We start from the raw sequence: 15,657 nt of genomic DNA on the forward strand, positions 1-15,657 counted from the left end.
CCCCCAGATTAGTGACCTGAGGTCCCCACACTGCCCTCCCTTCCTCTGGGCCCCCACCTGTTAGGATCCCTCTGCTGCTCAGAGCTTTCCTCACGCACACACACAGTGGTCAATCTGCATTTACAGAATTCTCTTATTTCTCCGTCAGTCAACCAGAAGGTTATAAAGGCCATTACAAGTCATTATGGTGTGTGTGTGTGTTGCCTGACTGTGAATTTGTGTGGGTTGAAAAGACGCCTGTCACAGCATGCTCTCATAATTGCCCTCTTAGCCAATTATCCCCCGTTTAAAGCAAATCACCTGCTCTGCTCCCATGTCCACACAAATGTGTATATACACACACACACACACACACACACACACACACACACACACACACACACACACACACACACTTTGTTTACTGTGCTTGTGTTGTGTTGTTTTTGTTGTTGGCATCGTTCAGAGTGTTGTCTCCTCTTTTCTCCAGATTTTGATGCACACGAAAGACATGGTTCAGAAGGTCAGTCATTACCAAGTTGTTCCTGTTTAATATCTCTAATATGATATGTAATTATGTGCAGAATAACGTAAAATGTGCACGACAAATAATCCTTTTAATAATGACTTCTTCACTGGATCAGGACGCCTGGATTCTTGCATCTGTATTAAGCAGCTAAATGATAAACTTTGGGTTAAATATCATTTAATGAGTCAAATCTAACATTAGATTGTTTTAGAAATTGTGCAGTTTGATGTGTGTAATATTCACTTTATTATCCCAGTTTTAACTGTATGGATTCTTTCTTTCTCTCTCCCCCCCTTTTGTGTGACTCAGATGAATCTGGAAGTCATCTATGGAGATACTGACTCTATCATGATCAACACAAACAGCAAGTGTCTGGATGAAGTTTTTAAGCTTGGCAATAAGGTGTGTGCTTTGGGTGTTTTATCACTTTTTACATGCGCACCATGCAGTGGAGATTATAACCAGATGTTGACACTGAATCCGTGTGTTTGCACTTTGATCCCAGGTGAAGGCAGAAGTAAACAAGCTGTACAAACTATTGGAGATCGACATTGATGGTGTGTTCAAGTCTCTTTTGCTGCTGAAGAAGAAGAAGTATGCCGCCCTTGTGGTGGAACAACACGGAGAAGGACGTTTTAGCGTCAAGCAAGAGCTCAAAGGGTTGGACATCGTCCGTAGGGATTGGTGTGACCTGGCTAAGGAATGCGGCAAGTACGTCATGGGACATGGGAAACAGTTAGCGCGTCAGTATATGGAGCGCTGGAAGCACCTTACAAAAGATTTTCATTTGTAAGGAAAAATTCATTGTGTTTATTTATTTTTCTAGCTACGTGATTGGGCAGATCCTGTCTGATCAGAGTCGTGATGTCATTGTGGAGAACATCCAGAAACACCTGGTGGAGTTGGGAGAGAAGGTGGCTAGTGGAGACATACCACTGAACCAGTATGAGATCCACAAGGTGAGGGAATCACTGTTTGTGTTTACTTTTCATTTGATTAAAATGAGGCTTAAGACTCTGGACATGCTGGGTTTTTCTTTTGTGTTTTGCCATTCCCATTCTCATCTATTACTGCTGTCTTGTCTTGACTTCACCAGGCACTGACAAAGGATCCTCAGGACTACCCTGATAAGAAAAGTCTCCCTCATGTCCATGTTGCTCTGTGGATTAACTCTCAGGGTGGTCGTCGGGTCAAAGCTGGAGATACCATCTCCTACCTCATCTGTAAAGTGTGTATCTATTAGAGAAACGGGAATATCTCATTTCTTTGTGTGTTTCAGTGATATTTCAGTACAAATACATTGGAAATTCATCTTCTTTGTCCACTAGGATGGCTCCAACCTGCCAGCCAGTCAGAGAGCCTATGCTCTAGAGCAGCTCCAGAAACAGGAGAATCTCACTCTGGACACACAGTACTACCTGGCCCAGCAGGTCCACCCTGTGGTGTCTCGCATCTGCGACCCTATTGAGGGTATTGATGGTGTACTCATAGCCTCGTGGTTGGGTAAGTGAATTACAAGTTATTGCCGTCCCCAGAAGTGAGTAATGTTATGCCTTATGGAAAATAATTACAAAAAAGTTTAAAGGAGCCGTGTTACTTAGAAATAAAATGACCAAATCGCTCGAGGAAGTTCCTACAGATGCAAATACTGCTTTTGAAAAACTGTTCGGAGTCTCGGTCGTTGTGTCCTTGGGCAAGACACTTCACCCGTTGCCTACCGGTGGTGGTCAGAGGGCCCGGTGGCGCCAGTGTCCGGCAGCCTCGCCTCTGTCAGTGCGCCCCAGGGTGGCTGTGGCTACGATGTAGCTTGCCATCACCAGTGTGTGAATGTGTGTGTGTGAATGGGTGGATGACTGGATATGTAAAGCGCTTTGGGGTCCTTAGGGACTAGTAAAGCACTATATAAATACAGGCCATTTACCATGTTCTATGGATTAAATCATTACTTGGGTTCACATTTTATGCACGTTTCCTCTCTTGTCGCAGAAGACATAATACCTACTTAATAATCTTGTCAAGTGCTGCAAATTATTTCCAGTTTCACTACAATACATTTCCCGTAAACACTCAAATGAAGTGTCTGTGGGTCACAGTTAAATTTTTTTAGAATAATAATAACATCTGTCGACAGCCGAACAGCTAAATACAGAATGCTTAATTGCAGCATGACCACCTTTCATTGGTGTTTATCAGGCATGAAATATTTTGCCTTCAGCCGTGTTTCTGAATAAACATTTGCTCTGCTGTAAACCTTAAAAAACAAGTCTTTGATTTCCATGTCAGGTCTGGACCCGAGTCAGTTCAGAGCTCAGCAGCAGTTCCAGAGGGAGGAGGAAGCCGACGGCTTGCTGGGTGTTCCCGTCCAGCTGACTGATGAGGAGCGCTATAAAGACTGTGAGAGGTTTACTTTCACCTGTCCTCAGTGTGGCACTGACAACGTCTACGACAGCGTCTTTGAAGGAGCTGTGAGTAGATGAACACACCGCTGTCCATCATAAAACTCCTCTGTATTGCTTTCTCTGTTTGTGCAGGACCAGATAATCTTTCTTAGAGTTGTATTTGAAGTTGTATTAAACCCTTGGCAGTTTAGACTTCAGCTGAAGAAATGTGCTGTCTGTTCTCGGCGCACACACACAAAGCGCCACACAGATATGGCCCAAGATTGAAAGGGAAAAAAGGAGATGGCTTTTATCAGTAATGGTGTGTTTCACTGGTCTAATGGATTAATCAGTAGAGACACAAATAAAGAGCGGGAGAATAATGTTTCAGAAGGCATTTCAGTAAAACTTCCTGTGAAGGATTCATGCGTTAGTCATCCTCCATATTGTGTCTCTGTCTGTATTTTAAGACAGCTGCCTGGCTCCAGTACGGACTCTGTTTTCATTGGCATAGTTTGGACTCCACAACTTGAAAAGCCTTTCCTTAACCCCTGTGGCTCTATGGAGACACACACACTCACACACACACACACACACACTGATCTCCTACCATTTGTCAGGCCAAGGTTTTGTGTGTGCGTGTGTGTTATCAGCTTCTAATGAGGAGCAGGACACACAGCTTTTTCTTGTCTAGAAGACACTAATAAAACTGACAAGCCTTTGGCCTCGAGTGGTGGAGAGAACTTGTAATAATTAAAACAGGAGTATTAAACACACTCTCCATAAAAGGATAATATCATTACACACTTGAACAGATATGCTGGTGTGTTGTTGCACAAGAAAAAGCAGAATAATCTCGCCCGAGTGATCGTGCTTGTACTAAACGGCCTGCGTCCTGCTATTAAGAGTACAATGCATGAACTTGAAATGTCAGAATAAAATATAGCATTAGTCTAAACGAACCAGGAATCATCTGATTACTGATGTTAATTCTCCTCTCTGTTGCCGGAGGCCGGTATGCACGCACACACAGTGATACGGATAAGACGGTAAGTTAATTAAGGTGGTGAGCATGGTCTAACAGCTCAGAGAGAGAGGGGAGGACAGATGGGCCTTGACTCCTCCGCTGACACAGAGCCAGAGATGGTAGGAGGAGGCGGTGATGTATGATGGAGGACAGACAGAGGAGGAAAGTTGTTTGATGGAGGTAGCGGGAGAGGAGGATGAAAAGATTAAGTGCAGAGAAGGGAAAAAAATGTGGATAAGGCTGCAGGGGAATACCCTCAGTTCAGTTTTAATAGAGCGTTAGGTATCCCACGCAGGCAGTTAAATCAGCACGCTGTGAAAGCTGCACAAACCAAGACGTTGACAAAATGGCCCGCTTAGGCAGTTGGCATGGCAAACCTTTTTAAAATTGTTTTTCAAAAGCCTATTTAATGTGCGGACATGAGGCGGTCCAGATAACGGCCGGGGTTTGTAGCCAGACATTGAGGAGAACTGGGAGTGTTAGAAGATATCATCCCTTTCTCATAAGTCTCGCACAGTCACAAGACGGTACTTTGAGTGTTTCATATTTTCATTTAATTGCCCGGCGATAAAATGACTAACAAGAAAGTGTTGTAGTAGATACAACTTGTTTTGAAAGGAGAGTGTGCTCTTGAAAGTGAACTTTTGAAAGAAACACGTGAGAGATACAGGGAGTGCAGAATTATTAGGCAAATGAGTATTTTTTCCACATAATCCTCTTCATGCATGTTGTCTTACTCCAAGCTGTATAGGCTCGAAAGCCTCAATTAAGCATATTAGTGATGTGCATCTCTGTAATGAGAAGGGGTGTGGTCTAATGACATCAACACCCTATATCAGGTGTGCATAATTATTAGGCAACGTCCTTTCCTTTGGCAAAATGGGTCAACAGAAGGACTTGACAGGCTCAGAAAAGTCAAAAATAGTGAGATATCTTGCAGAGGGATGCAGCAGTCTCAAAATTGCAAAGCTTCTGAAGCGTGATCATCGAACAATCAAGCCTTTCATTCAAAATAGTCAACAGGGTCGCAAGAAGCGTGTGGAAAAACCAAGGCGCAAAATAACTGCCCATGAACTGAGAAAAGTCAAGCGTGCAGCTGCCAAGATGCCACTTGCCACCAGTTTGGCCATATTTCAGAGCTGCAACATCACTGGAGTGGCCAAAAGCACAAGGTGTGCAATACTCAGAGACATGGCCAAGGTAAGAAAGGCTGAAAGACGACCACCACTGAACAAGACACACAAGCTGAAACGTCAAGACTGGGCCAAGAAATATCTCAAGACTGGTTTTTCTAAGGTTTTATGGACTGATGAAATGAGAGTGAGTCTTGATGGGCCAGATGGATGGGCCCGTGGCTGGATTGGTAAAGGGCAGAGAGCTCCAGTCCGACTCAGACGCCAGCAAGGTGGAGGTGGAGTACTGGTTTGGGCTGGTATCATCAAAGATGAGCTTGTGGGGCCTTTTCGGGTTGAGGATGGAGTCAAGCTCAACTCCCAGTCCTACTGCCAGTTTCTGGAAGACACCTTCTTCAAGCAGTGGTACAGGAAGAAGTCTGCATCCTTCAAGAAAAACATGATTTTCATGCAGGACAATGCTCCATCACACGCGTCCAAGTACTCCACAGCGTGGCTGGCAAGAAAGGGTATAAAAGAAGAAAAACTAATGACATGGCCTCCTTGTTCACCTGATCTGAACCCCATTGAGAACCTGTGGTCCATCATCAAATGTGAGATTTACAAGGAGGGAAAACAGTACACCTCTCTGAACAGTGTCTGGGAGGCTGTGGTTGCTGCTGCACGCAATGTTGATGGTGAACAGATCAAAACACTGACAGAATCCATGGATGGCAGGCTTTTGAGTGTCCTTGCAAAGAAAGGTGGCTATATTGGTCTCTGATTTGTTTTTGTTTTGTTTTTGAATGTCAGAAATGTATATTTGTGAATGTGGAGATGTTATATTGGTTTCACTGGTAAAAATAAATAATTGAAATGGGTATATATTTGTTTTTTGTTAAGTTGCCTAATAATTATGCACAGTAATAATCACCTGCACACACAGATATCCCCCTAAAATAGCTAAAACTAAAAACAAACTGAAAACTACTTCCAAAAACATTCAGCTTCGATATTAATGAGTTTTTTGGGTTCATTGAGAACATGGTTGTTGTTCAATAATAAAATTATCCCTCAGAAATACAACTTGCCTAATAATTCTGCACTCCCTGTAAAGAAGACGAGGGGAGGAGATTAGACAGACTAAAATGAGAGTAAGGCTAAGATGTGCGTACGTGTGTGTGTTCTTGGTGTGGCTGGCTATTAGAGAAATCAAATGAGTTGATTGACTCCAACTGGTAGAAAACTGTGTGTTTCTTTTTTTCACTCCTAAAGAAGTGATGTAGGCAAACAAAAAGCCAGTGTGTGGCTGGGTGGGGGGTGTCACATGCATTCTTTTATGTCACAGACTTCCCTGCAGAAACCTTTTTTTGCGGCTGTCAGTGCGACAGGTAAATGGAGTTGAGGTTTAAAGGAGCAAGTGTTTAAAGGCGTTATATTTAGTGTAATTGGTATGTAGTGCGTCTACTTTTTTCATTGCATTAACTATAAAGCTCGCTGTCAAGTGGACAATTCAGGGGAACCGGGGTCATGTTGACCTGTTTTCTTCTGCCTACAATAACGTTAAAATCTACTGGACCCAGGGTTTCTTTAAGCTCCTCTGTGTTTGACATGGTCTTTGTTAAGGTTTAAAGGTAATGGTTGTGTTTGTGTGTTGCAAAACTAATTACAGGGTTAAATATGGAGCTGTGATGAATTCATATAGTATGCATATAAGGCAGTTAGACTATAGTTGATGTTTGCCCTTAGAGGCTATTGTATCTGCTGAAGCATTTTAGTGTATGTGCATGCAAACTGTAGGAGGAATTTTAAATGTCTCCTGATTTGTGGTTCCCTTTTCTTTTTGTTACCATCAATAAAATAAAGCTACTTTGCTTCATTACAGGATCATGCGAGCTTAGTGTACGTGGTTACATGCGGTTTCTTTTCAGGAATGTAATACACACTCTCTTTGTCAGGGTTCAAAGGTTGAGCCTAGTTTGATGCGCTGCTGTCACATCCCTTGTGGAGGTTCTCCAGCTGACTACGTCGTCAACATCCGCAACAAACTTGTGCTTGACATCCGTCGCCACATCAAAAGATACTACGCGGTGAGTATTTCTTTGTATTCCCGTCTGCCTCTGATAGTCACATTTTGATGTGCAGCTGATTCCAGATAACTGTTTTTCTGCTGTTTTTTATTTTAGTTTTCTTTAACCCTTGTACACTAATGCCAGGTGGTTATTCATTGTTTTGCTTTGAAGCCTTAATAGGTTGATCTCTTATTTAGTATTTCAATTTGACATGTGTTTTTGTGCATTAATATATTTCATTGGCTAAAATATGCCCAATATTAAATATAGTATTACAAAACTGCGCATCAAGGTTCTAGGGTTAATTAGTTTGACTGCTTTCCTTATTTATTTATTTAAAAATTTTCTCTGTAGTAATACAAATTTGTTCATTCAATCCAAAATGTTCCTTTCTGAATGTTAAATAACAAAACAAAAAAATAAACAAGTGTGTCTTGCGTCCACAACGCTGCATTTATGCTTGTTACCTACGACAGCAGCACGTTACTAAAGTATTAAATAAAGGATTTGGCTGACAAAATACAAGCTCAAGCGGTCACAGAACATGAGCTGTGTGTAATGAAATCGTCAAAACTCGCTAAAATTGGCCTTCCACAAAGTGTCTGTGAAAGGGTTGGACTGTATTTAACACAATGGGGGATGCAACAGATGCAGTCATGTTAAGAGAAGCTATCAAAAGGATGTTGGGCAAAAGATGAAGAAAACCTCAGCAGGGCACTGTGCTGACATTTTCAACCAAAGAGCACACTGAGCATGTAAAATGGAAAAGAGCTCCAGAAGGATATGTCGGCGCATGATCATGGAAATAGTTAAATGGCCATTTGTACTCTGAATACCAAGTTTAAAATGCACACACAGTTTTAGATGATAAGGTGAAATTTAAATGATAGATGTGGGAAACAGGGTCATTAAGGTATGAGCAAAAACTTAAATTACTTTAAATCAAACATAATGGACTTTAAAGATCAAGCAGATTTGTCTCAATACAAGACACCCACGTACTTGAAAGACTATTTACAATTTTTATTTGCTGTATGTTTTTCTAGCGTAAATCATTTTTGCAGGTTGTATTTAAGCATTTATGGAAGGCGTGAAAGTGTGAATCATCATCTCTCGCTGGTACCTATTCATATTTTCAGCTGTGCATTGAAAGATGATGACATGTGTTACACCCCGGCCTAGGCAACCGGCGTGCAACACAGGAAAAATAAAAAATAAGGAAAACAAAACAAAAACAAAAAAACTACTACGGTTCGCCACCAAAATCCCAAAACGAAAGTATCACCAACTATTTACATCAAAGCAAAATAGAACATTTATTTACACCAAAACACCAAACTATTTACAACCAGGGGGAAGATCGCGACCATGACACACTGAAACACAGGGTTTAAATACCTAGAGGGAGCAATCAGGAAATGGACAACAAGAGGGAAACACAGCTGGGGCAACTCAGAACTGACGAGACAGGGAAACGTAAACTGAAAACACTAAGATAACACAGACTTTCAAAGTAAAACAGGAAACGCATAACAGTCACGCCAAAAACAACACACTGACAACACCGAAACGTAACAGTTCCCCCCACCCAAAAATCAAACATTTAACACCCAAGTGAAATGTTTGATTCGCCAACTCAGAGGCCTGGAAAATGGCCGGCAGACGACACATGAGGCTGGACGGGCAACTCGGGCCCTCCAGCAGACGACGAAGGCTGGAGCGGTCCCTCGGGCCCTCCAGCAGACGACGAAGGCTGGAGCGGTCCCTCGGACCCTCCAGCAGACGACGAAGGCTGGAGCGGTCCCTCGGACCCCCCAGCGAAGGCGGATGAATGCTGGAGCGGTCCCTCGGACCCTCCAGCGAAGACGACGCACAGCTCACTAGCTGCAAACACCACGCACAGCTCACTAGCACGACGCACAGCTCACTAGCTGCAAACACCACGCACAGCTCACTAGCACGACGCACAGCTCACTAGCTGCAAACACCACGCACAGCTCACTAGCTGCAAACACCACGCACAGCTCACTAGCTGCAAACACCACGCACAGCTCACTAGCTGCAAAGGCTGGAGCGGTCCCACGGACCCTCCAGCAGACGACGAAGGCTGGGGCGGTCCCTCGGACCCCCCAGCGAAGGCGGATGAAGGCTGGAGCAGTCCCTCGGACGCTCCAGCGAAGGCGGATGGCTGAAGCGAAGGCAGACGAAGCTGATGAAGGCTGGAGCGGCCCCACCGACCCTCCAGCAGACGACGAAGGCTGGAGCGGTCCCTTGGACCCTCCAGCGAAGACGGATGAAGGCTGGAGCGGTCCCACGGACCCTCCAGCGGAGGCGGATGAAGGCTGGAGCGGTCCCACGGACCCTCCAGCAGACGACAAAGGCTGGGGCGGTCCGGGGACCGCCCCAGCCTTTGTCGTCTAAGAAAAAAACACCAGTTGACAGTTTTATCAGTGCTATGTCATCAGAAAACGACAGCCATTAGAAAATGAACGAAGAAAAGAAGGAACAAGGCGCAGAAGAAGACGGGCAGTGTGTTGGTTGGACACTATTATGACAAAAAGAAGAAGATTAGTCTTCCTACAAAATGTTTATCCACCGTGTCTCTATGGTTTGGAAATGAACAGATGGCCTTGACTAACTAAATATTTTGTCAAGTTGGGAAAGCAATGTTTCCTTTTACATAGAAATGTTTCTCTATTCCTTACGGTGAGAAGTGCAGTTTATTAATTACAGTTCTCGGTATCGACAGATGCCTTAAGCTGAGGATCAGCATGCTCCTAATGACCAATCACAAGTTAAAGTGGCTCAGAGTGGTCGGGTAGATCCTGGATTAATGCCATAGTCCTGAAGATGGTGATGCTGTCAGCACTGCCTAAGTGTTAAACGATTTACCCACAACAGTCCTATGCAACAATGTTTCAAACCAGAACTACTTTGACATCTTATGACCCAAAAAAGGTTAAAGCAGTCATTACAGTGCAACTTAGTTTCATGCATGTTCTGCATGACCGTTGTGGCAGTGTGGGACATTGAAGACGTTTGCTACATCAATATAGACTCCGAGAAGATGATTTGTAGTGCCTTTGCAAAAGACTTTGATTTATTTCTGTCGTTTTCAAAAGTCTGTCATGGCGTGGCACTCTGATTTATGGCAGTAAAGTATGTGAACACTGATATGCAGATTCCTCTTGGACAGAGTAGATCGAGAGGCTGTGACACATGTCGGTGTAAAGGACGGTGTAGTCAGTTTGCAGCCTGGGAGTGAATTAAACAGGATGCCTGCGTTGTCTTCGTAGGGGACTCTATCTCCTCATGGCTTCCAACACCTTGTTCTTGAGTGAGTGGAATGGTGTGTGTGTGTGTGTGGGGGGGGTGGGCAGGGGGCAGGGTAACTCTCCCACAGTGCTGAACAGAAATCAATTAGCGTGGTGAATGTGTGGGTAGTGAGTCCCCCTCAGCCCCTTTGTCACGATGTGTGAAACAGCTGCTACCACTGAATACTTACACGTCACACAGTAACACACATTTATACACATGCGCACATACACACACACACACACACCGAGGGCTGAACAGCAGTGGACACAGCACACACAGCAGGGCAATGAAGAGGGGTAATATTGTGTAATTAAGGATTCCTTTCAGGCCGAGGGAGAGTTCAAATAGAGCTGTTTGTCTGGGCAGATAGAGTGAAAGCTCTGTACGTGTGTGTGTGTGTGTGTGCGCGCGCGGATATACGTATATATGTGTTGGCGTCTTTAGCTCCAACCACAGAGACATTAATCATTAGTGAAATTACCTTCTGCTCCCCACCTCACCCCCACCATTATCAATAAACCAGCACCCTGAGAATGGGCAAACACTTGCTCACTACCTCTCTCACACACACACACACGCAGCCATCATTCCCTCTTCTCATCCCTGCTGTCTTTGGCAAAATGAGAGATTCGCTTGTTTCCTGAACCACCCAATTCTTCTTCTTTTTTTTTTTTTCTTTTTTTTTTAAAGCCCCTCCCATCTAACAACCGTTACCATGGCATTTAACAAATTATTGCAATTACCCTCGTCATGCGGGTCGCCCCTGGAAACAGGCTGAGGGGCAAGAGAAGAAAGGGGGAGGGAGAGAGAGAAAGGGTGAATGAAGACCGGAGAAGGTGATAATCCTGTTTTGAACAAAAGGTCAAATTGTTGAATAGAGAAGCTTTGATTAAGCGGAGGAGGTACAAAGTGGAACCGTTTGAGCTCTTTTCACTGTGTGTGTGTGTCTGTGTCTGTGTGAGAGAGTGCGTGTCTGTGAAGTAGACCGATTTTTAGGTCTATTCACTTTAGAGCTGGAAGTGTTGACTGCCAAAGCACAAAAAACAGTTAGAGGTCTTTCTGCGTGCGTATGTGTGTGTGGCAGGTGGATTCCTCTGCTGCAGAAGTCACATCAGAGAGGCTTCTCCACTTATACAGTACAACAATGGAGCTCAAATTGTCTCATTAATCAATTATTTGATTTACAAAACATCAATTATCAATAGTTTTGTTTTGTTTTTTTGGTTTTTGGTTTTTAGATGTGAATGTTTGCTCTCTGAGAGTAAAATAGGAACAGCGCTGGAAAAACAACTTTAAACTGTCGTTTTTTTTACTCTTTACATCACTGTAAGGTAAACTGCAGTTTTAAGAGAAATGATCAAACGGGAAATGTATACAGGATTCGAAAGTGTAATGGTTTAGAGAGAAGTATAGAAATGGCACCTAATTGAGTTTATTGGACCTTGTTGTTCCTGGAAGAGTGCCGTAACATCAGATTGACTGATAATCTATCAACTTCTCTGAACATATAACCAGTGCAGGTTTATCCATAATGATGGTGCTGTGTAAGCCCTGAGCAGCACACAGCCTTACATGTGGTCTGCAGTGTGGTGGATTCCTCACTAACACATTGCCATGGTGAGCCATCAGAGCAGAGGATCGAGACAAAAAAAGGGGCGTGGCTTATCAGCAGGAGTCTACAGTATAGAAGTAATGTAAGAAACAAATCTAATTTTATTGTCAGTTTTAGCCACGACTGAATTAATTGAATCAAAATCGTCAAACCTCTACTTTAATTACCATTTAAATTGGCTCAGTAGCAGCACTTTAAAGGGTTATCTGAGACTTGCAGGGCACTCGATCAGTCATTTATGGAACATTATCAGTGGATTATTCAGGCTGAACATTGTTTATAGGATTGCTTACTGAAATAAATAAACATGGAGATGACGAGGGAAGGTTTATGAACTACAGCGTCAAGAGTGATGTTGAATTCTCAGAGCCTAAATTATGAGATTGTAACAAAGCGGAGGGTTTCGGATGAGATAAATGTGTTTTAAAAATAAAAAAACAAACAAAGAAGAAGCTGTAGAGGAAGGGTACACTTCGTGGTGGGCCCTGTCGTGGCCTGGTCTTGCCTCTATTTGGTTAAATTATGTGGAACTCATTTGACATCTGCATTCAGTGTGTCAGGTATCCACTGCTGTAATTATGCAATTATGAGTCTTTATTCTCGCGTCCGACTGTACACCCCCACCCACCCCCACCCCCGCTCTTGCAATATGCCTCAATTAGACTTTTTTTTTTTTTTTTTTTATCCTTCTTTGGTCCTGATGTGCTTCTTGTTTTCAGTCTTTTCTATGTGGCTCGCAGGTCTGCCGCACTTGATCCTAACTTAATTTTTTATTTCTTTCGGTATGTGGCTTGTGTGTGGACGGGTTTTTGGGGTCACAGCGGCAGAGCAGAAGGGCATTGTGGGTTCCTCCTTTGAACCTCCTCAGTCTTTGATGTGTGCCTTGTTAATTCATTTTAATTCATGTGAATGGGCGCCAATGAATATGTTTGTACGCACACTGAATGTTTGTGTGCCAGTGAATCAGGCCCATGGGAACAGCAGTGTGTGCCAAGGCTTGTGTCATAAGAAGTACACAAAAAAGACTGCGCTACAGCCTCCCACTCTCATACTCCTTATCTCCCACCTCCATGAACTATTGTCCTGCATGTGTCTTTATCAGACACGGTGAAGCAGTCTCATTTCCCATGATGCCTAGCTCTTTGCACAAGAACAGCAGAGGTGTTTGGATAATTAGTCCTGGCGCTGGGTATTGTGGGTAAAGCTGTGAACTCTGTGACTTTCTAATTGATTTGGGACATATGTGTGTGTTTGGTTTTCATTTAAAAGAGATTGGCCGAATTTCTCTCTGTTTGTGTGTTTGTGTGTGTGTAGCCTGTTTGTGTAGACGACATGTCTACGCCTTCATCTCCTGTTTGGGGGAGAAAAAAACTGCAATTTTTTTCTTTAATAAAATGCATATTTTTCTAGTATTCATGTTGAACGCAATAAATAAATTTGCAGATTTTTGATTGATGTGGTGAGGTGTACATGAGGTTACTGGAAATGTGTGCAGTTGCAGAAGGAATACTTGGGTTAGATGTATTTGTCTCTGGTTTGATCTAATTGGTTTGTTAAATTAAATGTATGAGAATGGATGAACCTACGCTCATCAGCCACTTTGTTAGGTGCACTTGTTCAACAGCCCATCAGTACAGATATCTAGTCAGGACAGTGCATTTAGGTTTGAAGACATGGTCAAAGTGACCCGCTGAAGTTCAAAGCAGGCATCAGAATAGAGAATAAAGGTGATTTTTAAGTGACTTTGAACATGATATGGTCTGAGTATTTCCGAAACTGCTAATCTACTGGGATTTTCCCGCATAATCATCTCTAGAGTTTAAAGAGGATGGCCTCAAAAAGAGAAATTATCCAGTGACCGCAGTTCTGTGAGTGAAAATGAATTGAAAAGGTCAGAGGAGAATGGAGCTTTAAATTGACAGAAAGGCAACAGCAACTCCAATAACCACTTGTTACAGCTAAGATATGCAGAGGAGCATCTCTTGTCAGCTAAGAACAGGAAACCGAGGCTACAGCTCAGTGTAATTGGTGAATATTGGAAAAAGTTGACTAATCTGGTGGGTCTTAAGTTTTCCTGTGACATTCAGACGGTCGGGACAGAATTTGCCGTGAACATAAAAGTTGGATCAATCCTTCTTTGTATCAATGGTTCAGCCTATGGGGGATATTTTCTTGGCACGCCATAGTTATCTTATTAACAGCTGACTATCTTTCAAATGCCACAAGCTACCCGAGTATTGTGCTGACCATCTTTTTATGATCAGTGGACCCATTTCCATGGTTCCACAGTCAGCAGGTCTCAATTCTGCAGAGCACCTTTGGGATGTGGTGGTACAAGAGAGAAATCATGGATGTGCAGCCACTAAATCTGCAGCAACTCTGATGCTATCATGTCAATATGGAACAAAATCTCTGAGAGATGTTTCCAGCATCTTGTTGAATCAATGCCATGAAGAATTCGGATTGTTCTGAAGGCAGAAACCTGGTTTTAGGTACTAACAAGGTGTAACTAATAAAGTGGCCACTGAGGATGGCTCTATAGCAGTCCAACTGCTAAACTGACCTGCCACTAAAAATATTTAGTACATTATGAAAATTAAAATGGGACAAATTTTGCAATTAGTGATCCACAATGTGATGCTTTTTGGTCAGAAATTGCTGACATGAAATACTAGTCTCATATAAATCTCATAGCATCACAACGTCATTGGAACCCGGTGAAGCCCAAATTGCATAAAGAAACAGTGGCTGAACTGAAGTGCTGTTCATTTGTACTGGGTGGCTCAGTGGGGTGGAGTGGGTGGTCTGCCAGGCACATGGTTGGCAGTGTGATCCACAGCTCCTCCAGCCTGCATGCCTGGGTAACATACTAAACCCCAAAGTGCTCCACTGGTGGAAGAGTGTGTGATTGGAAGTAGGGCTGCCATGAGTAGTCGACTAGTCACGATTACGTCGACTATCAAAATCGTCAACGACTGATTTAATAGTCGACGTGTCGTTTGAAGCTTTGTAAGATCACAAAAGATGCAGGAATAAGTAGTAGGATTTAAGAGTGTAATAACGGACTGAAACAGAAGATGGCAGCACTGCATGTACAAGGATGCCAGCTGCCGTTAAACCCCGAAGAAGAAGAAGTAGCTCTGTCCCAGAATTCATAGCGCAGCCCAGCTAAGTTTCCAACGATGGCGGCAGCTAGTTAGTTTTAATATTACTCTTATTATTCTTTCTGGGTCACAAAATAAACGTTTAACATATGTTCAGGCGAGAATGTAGCTGTGTAAACCTCAAATATCTGCTCAGTTTATCAAGACACCACATATTTTTAAAAGCGCTCCGACATTTTCGGAGACATCTGTTACCCACTAGCTCGATAGCTAGCCGGGGGCAAGGCTCACTAGAGCCTGTAAGAACACCGGACTCCTAGCAAATCGTTTTCAAACCCACCGCCATCTTTCGCTACTCAGGTTAAACATATGTAAGTCATTTAGATAACTTAAAAATGTTATTGTTTGGCTTTTTTTAGTATTTTATTTGTTCCAGAGTAAATCGGTTTGGCTGAGATTAAAGTTATAGTTTTTACACATAGTTACATAGTTTTTGAATAAATGTCAAGCAGACAACTGAAGTGGG

The 15,657-nt window shown here is 43.1% G+C and overlaps 1 protein-coding gene and 1 long non-coding RNA gene across 3 annotated transcripts in view; one reads left to right on the forward strand and one right to left on the reverse strand.

Annotated features, from left to right (window-relative positions):
• LOC309714249 overlaps positions 1 to 15,657 on the reverse strand; it is a 239,549-nt gene that overhangs the window by 205,179 nt on the left and 18,713 nt on the right. The window lies entirely within an intron of this gene.
• The window catches only part of pola1 (polymerase (DNA directed), alpha 1), a 65,623-nt gene that overhangs the window by 27,253 nt on the left and 22,713 nt on the right, over positions 1 to 15,657 (forward strand). For both annotated transcript variants that reach the window (XM_082546498.1, XM_082546497.1), the window contains exons 27-34: positions 470 to 502; positions 818 to 910; positions 1,014 to 1,219; positions 1,335 to 1,467; positions 1,605 to 1,736; positions 1,837 to 2,011; positions 2,792 to 2,973; positions 6,984 to 7,115. In XM_082546498.1, coding sequence (XP_082402624.1) covers positions 470 to 502; positions 818 to 910; positions 1,014 to 1,219; positions 1,335 to 1,467; positions 1,605 to 1,736; positions 1,837 to 2,011; positions 2,792 to 2,973; positions 6,984 to 7,115 — 1,086 coding nt within the window. The remainder of the gene's footprint in view (positions 1 to 469; positions 503 to 817; positions 911 to 1,013; positions 1,220 to 1,334; positions 1,468 to 1,604; positions 1,737 to 1,836; positions 2,012 to 2,791; positions 2,974 to 6,983; positions 7,116 to 15,657) is intronic.

The sequence above is a fragment of the Aulonocara stuartgranti genome (assembly GCF_965226115.1).
Source record: "Aulonocara stuartgranti genome assembly, chromosome: 9".
Lineage (NCBI taxonomy): Eukaryota > Metazoa > Chordata > Actinopteri > Cichliformes > Cichlidae > Aulonocara > Aulonocara stuartgranti.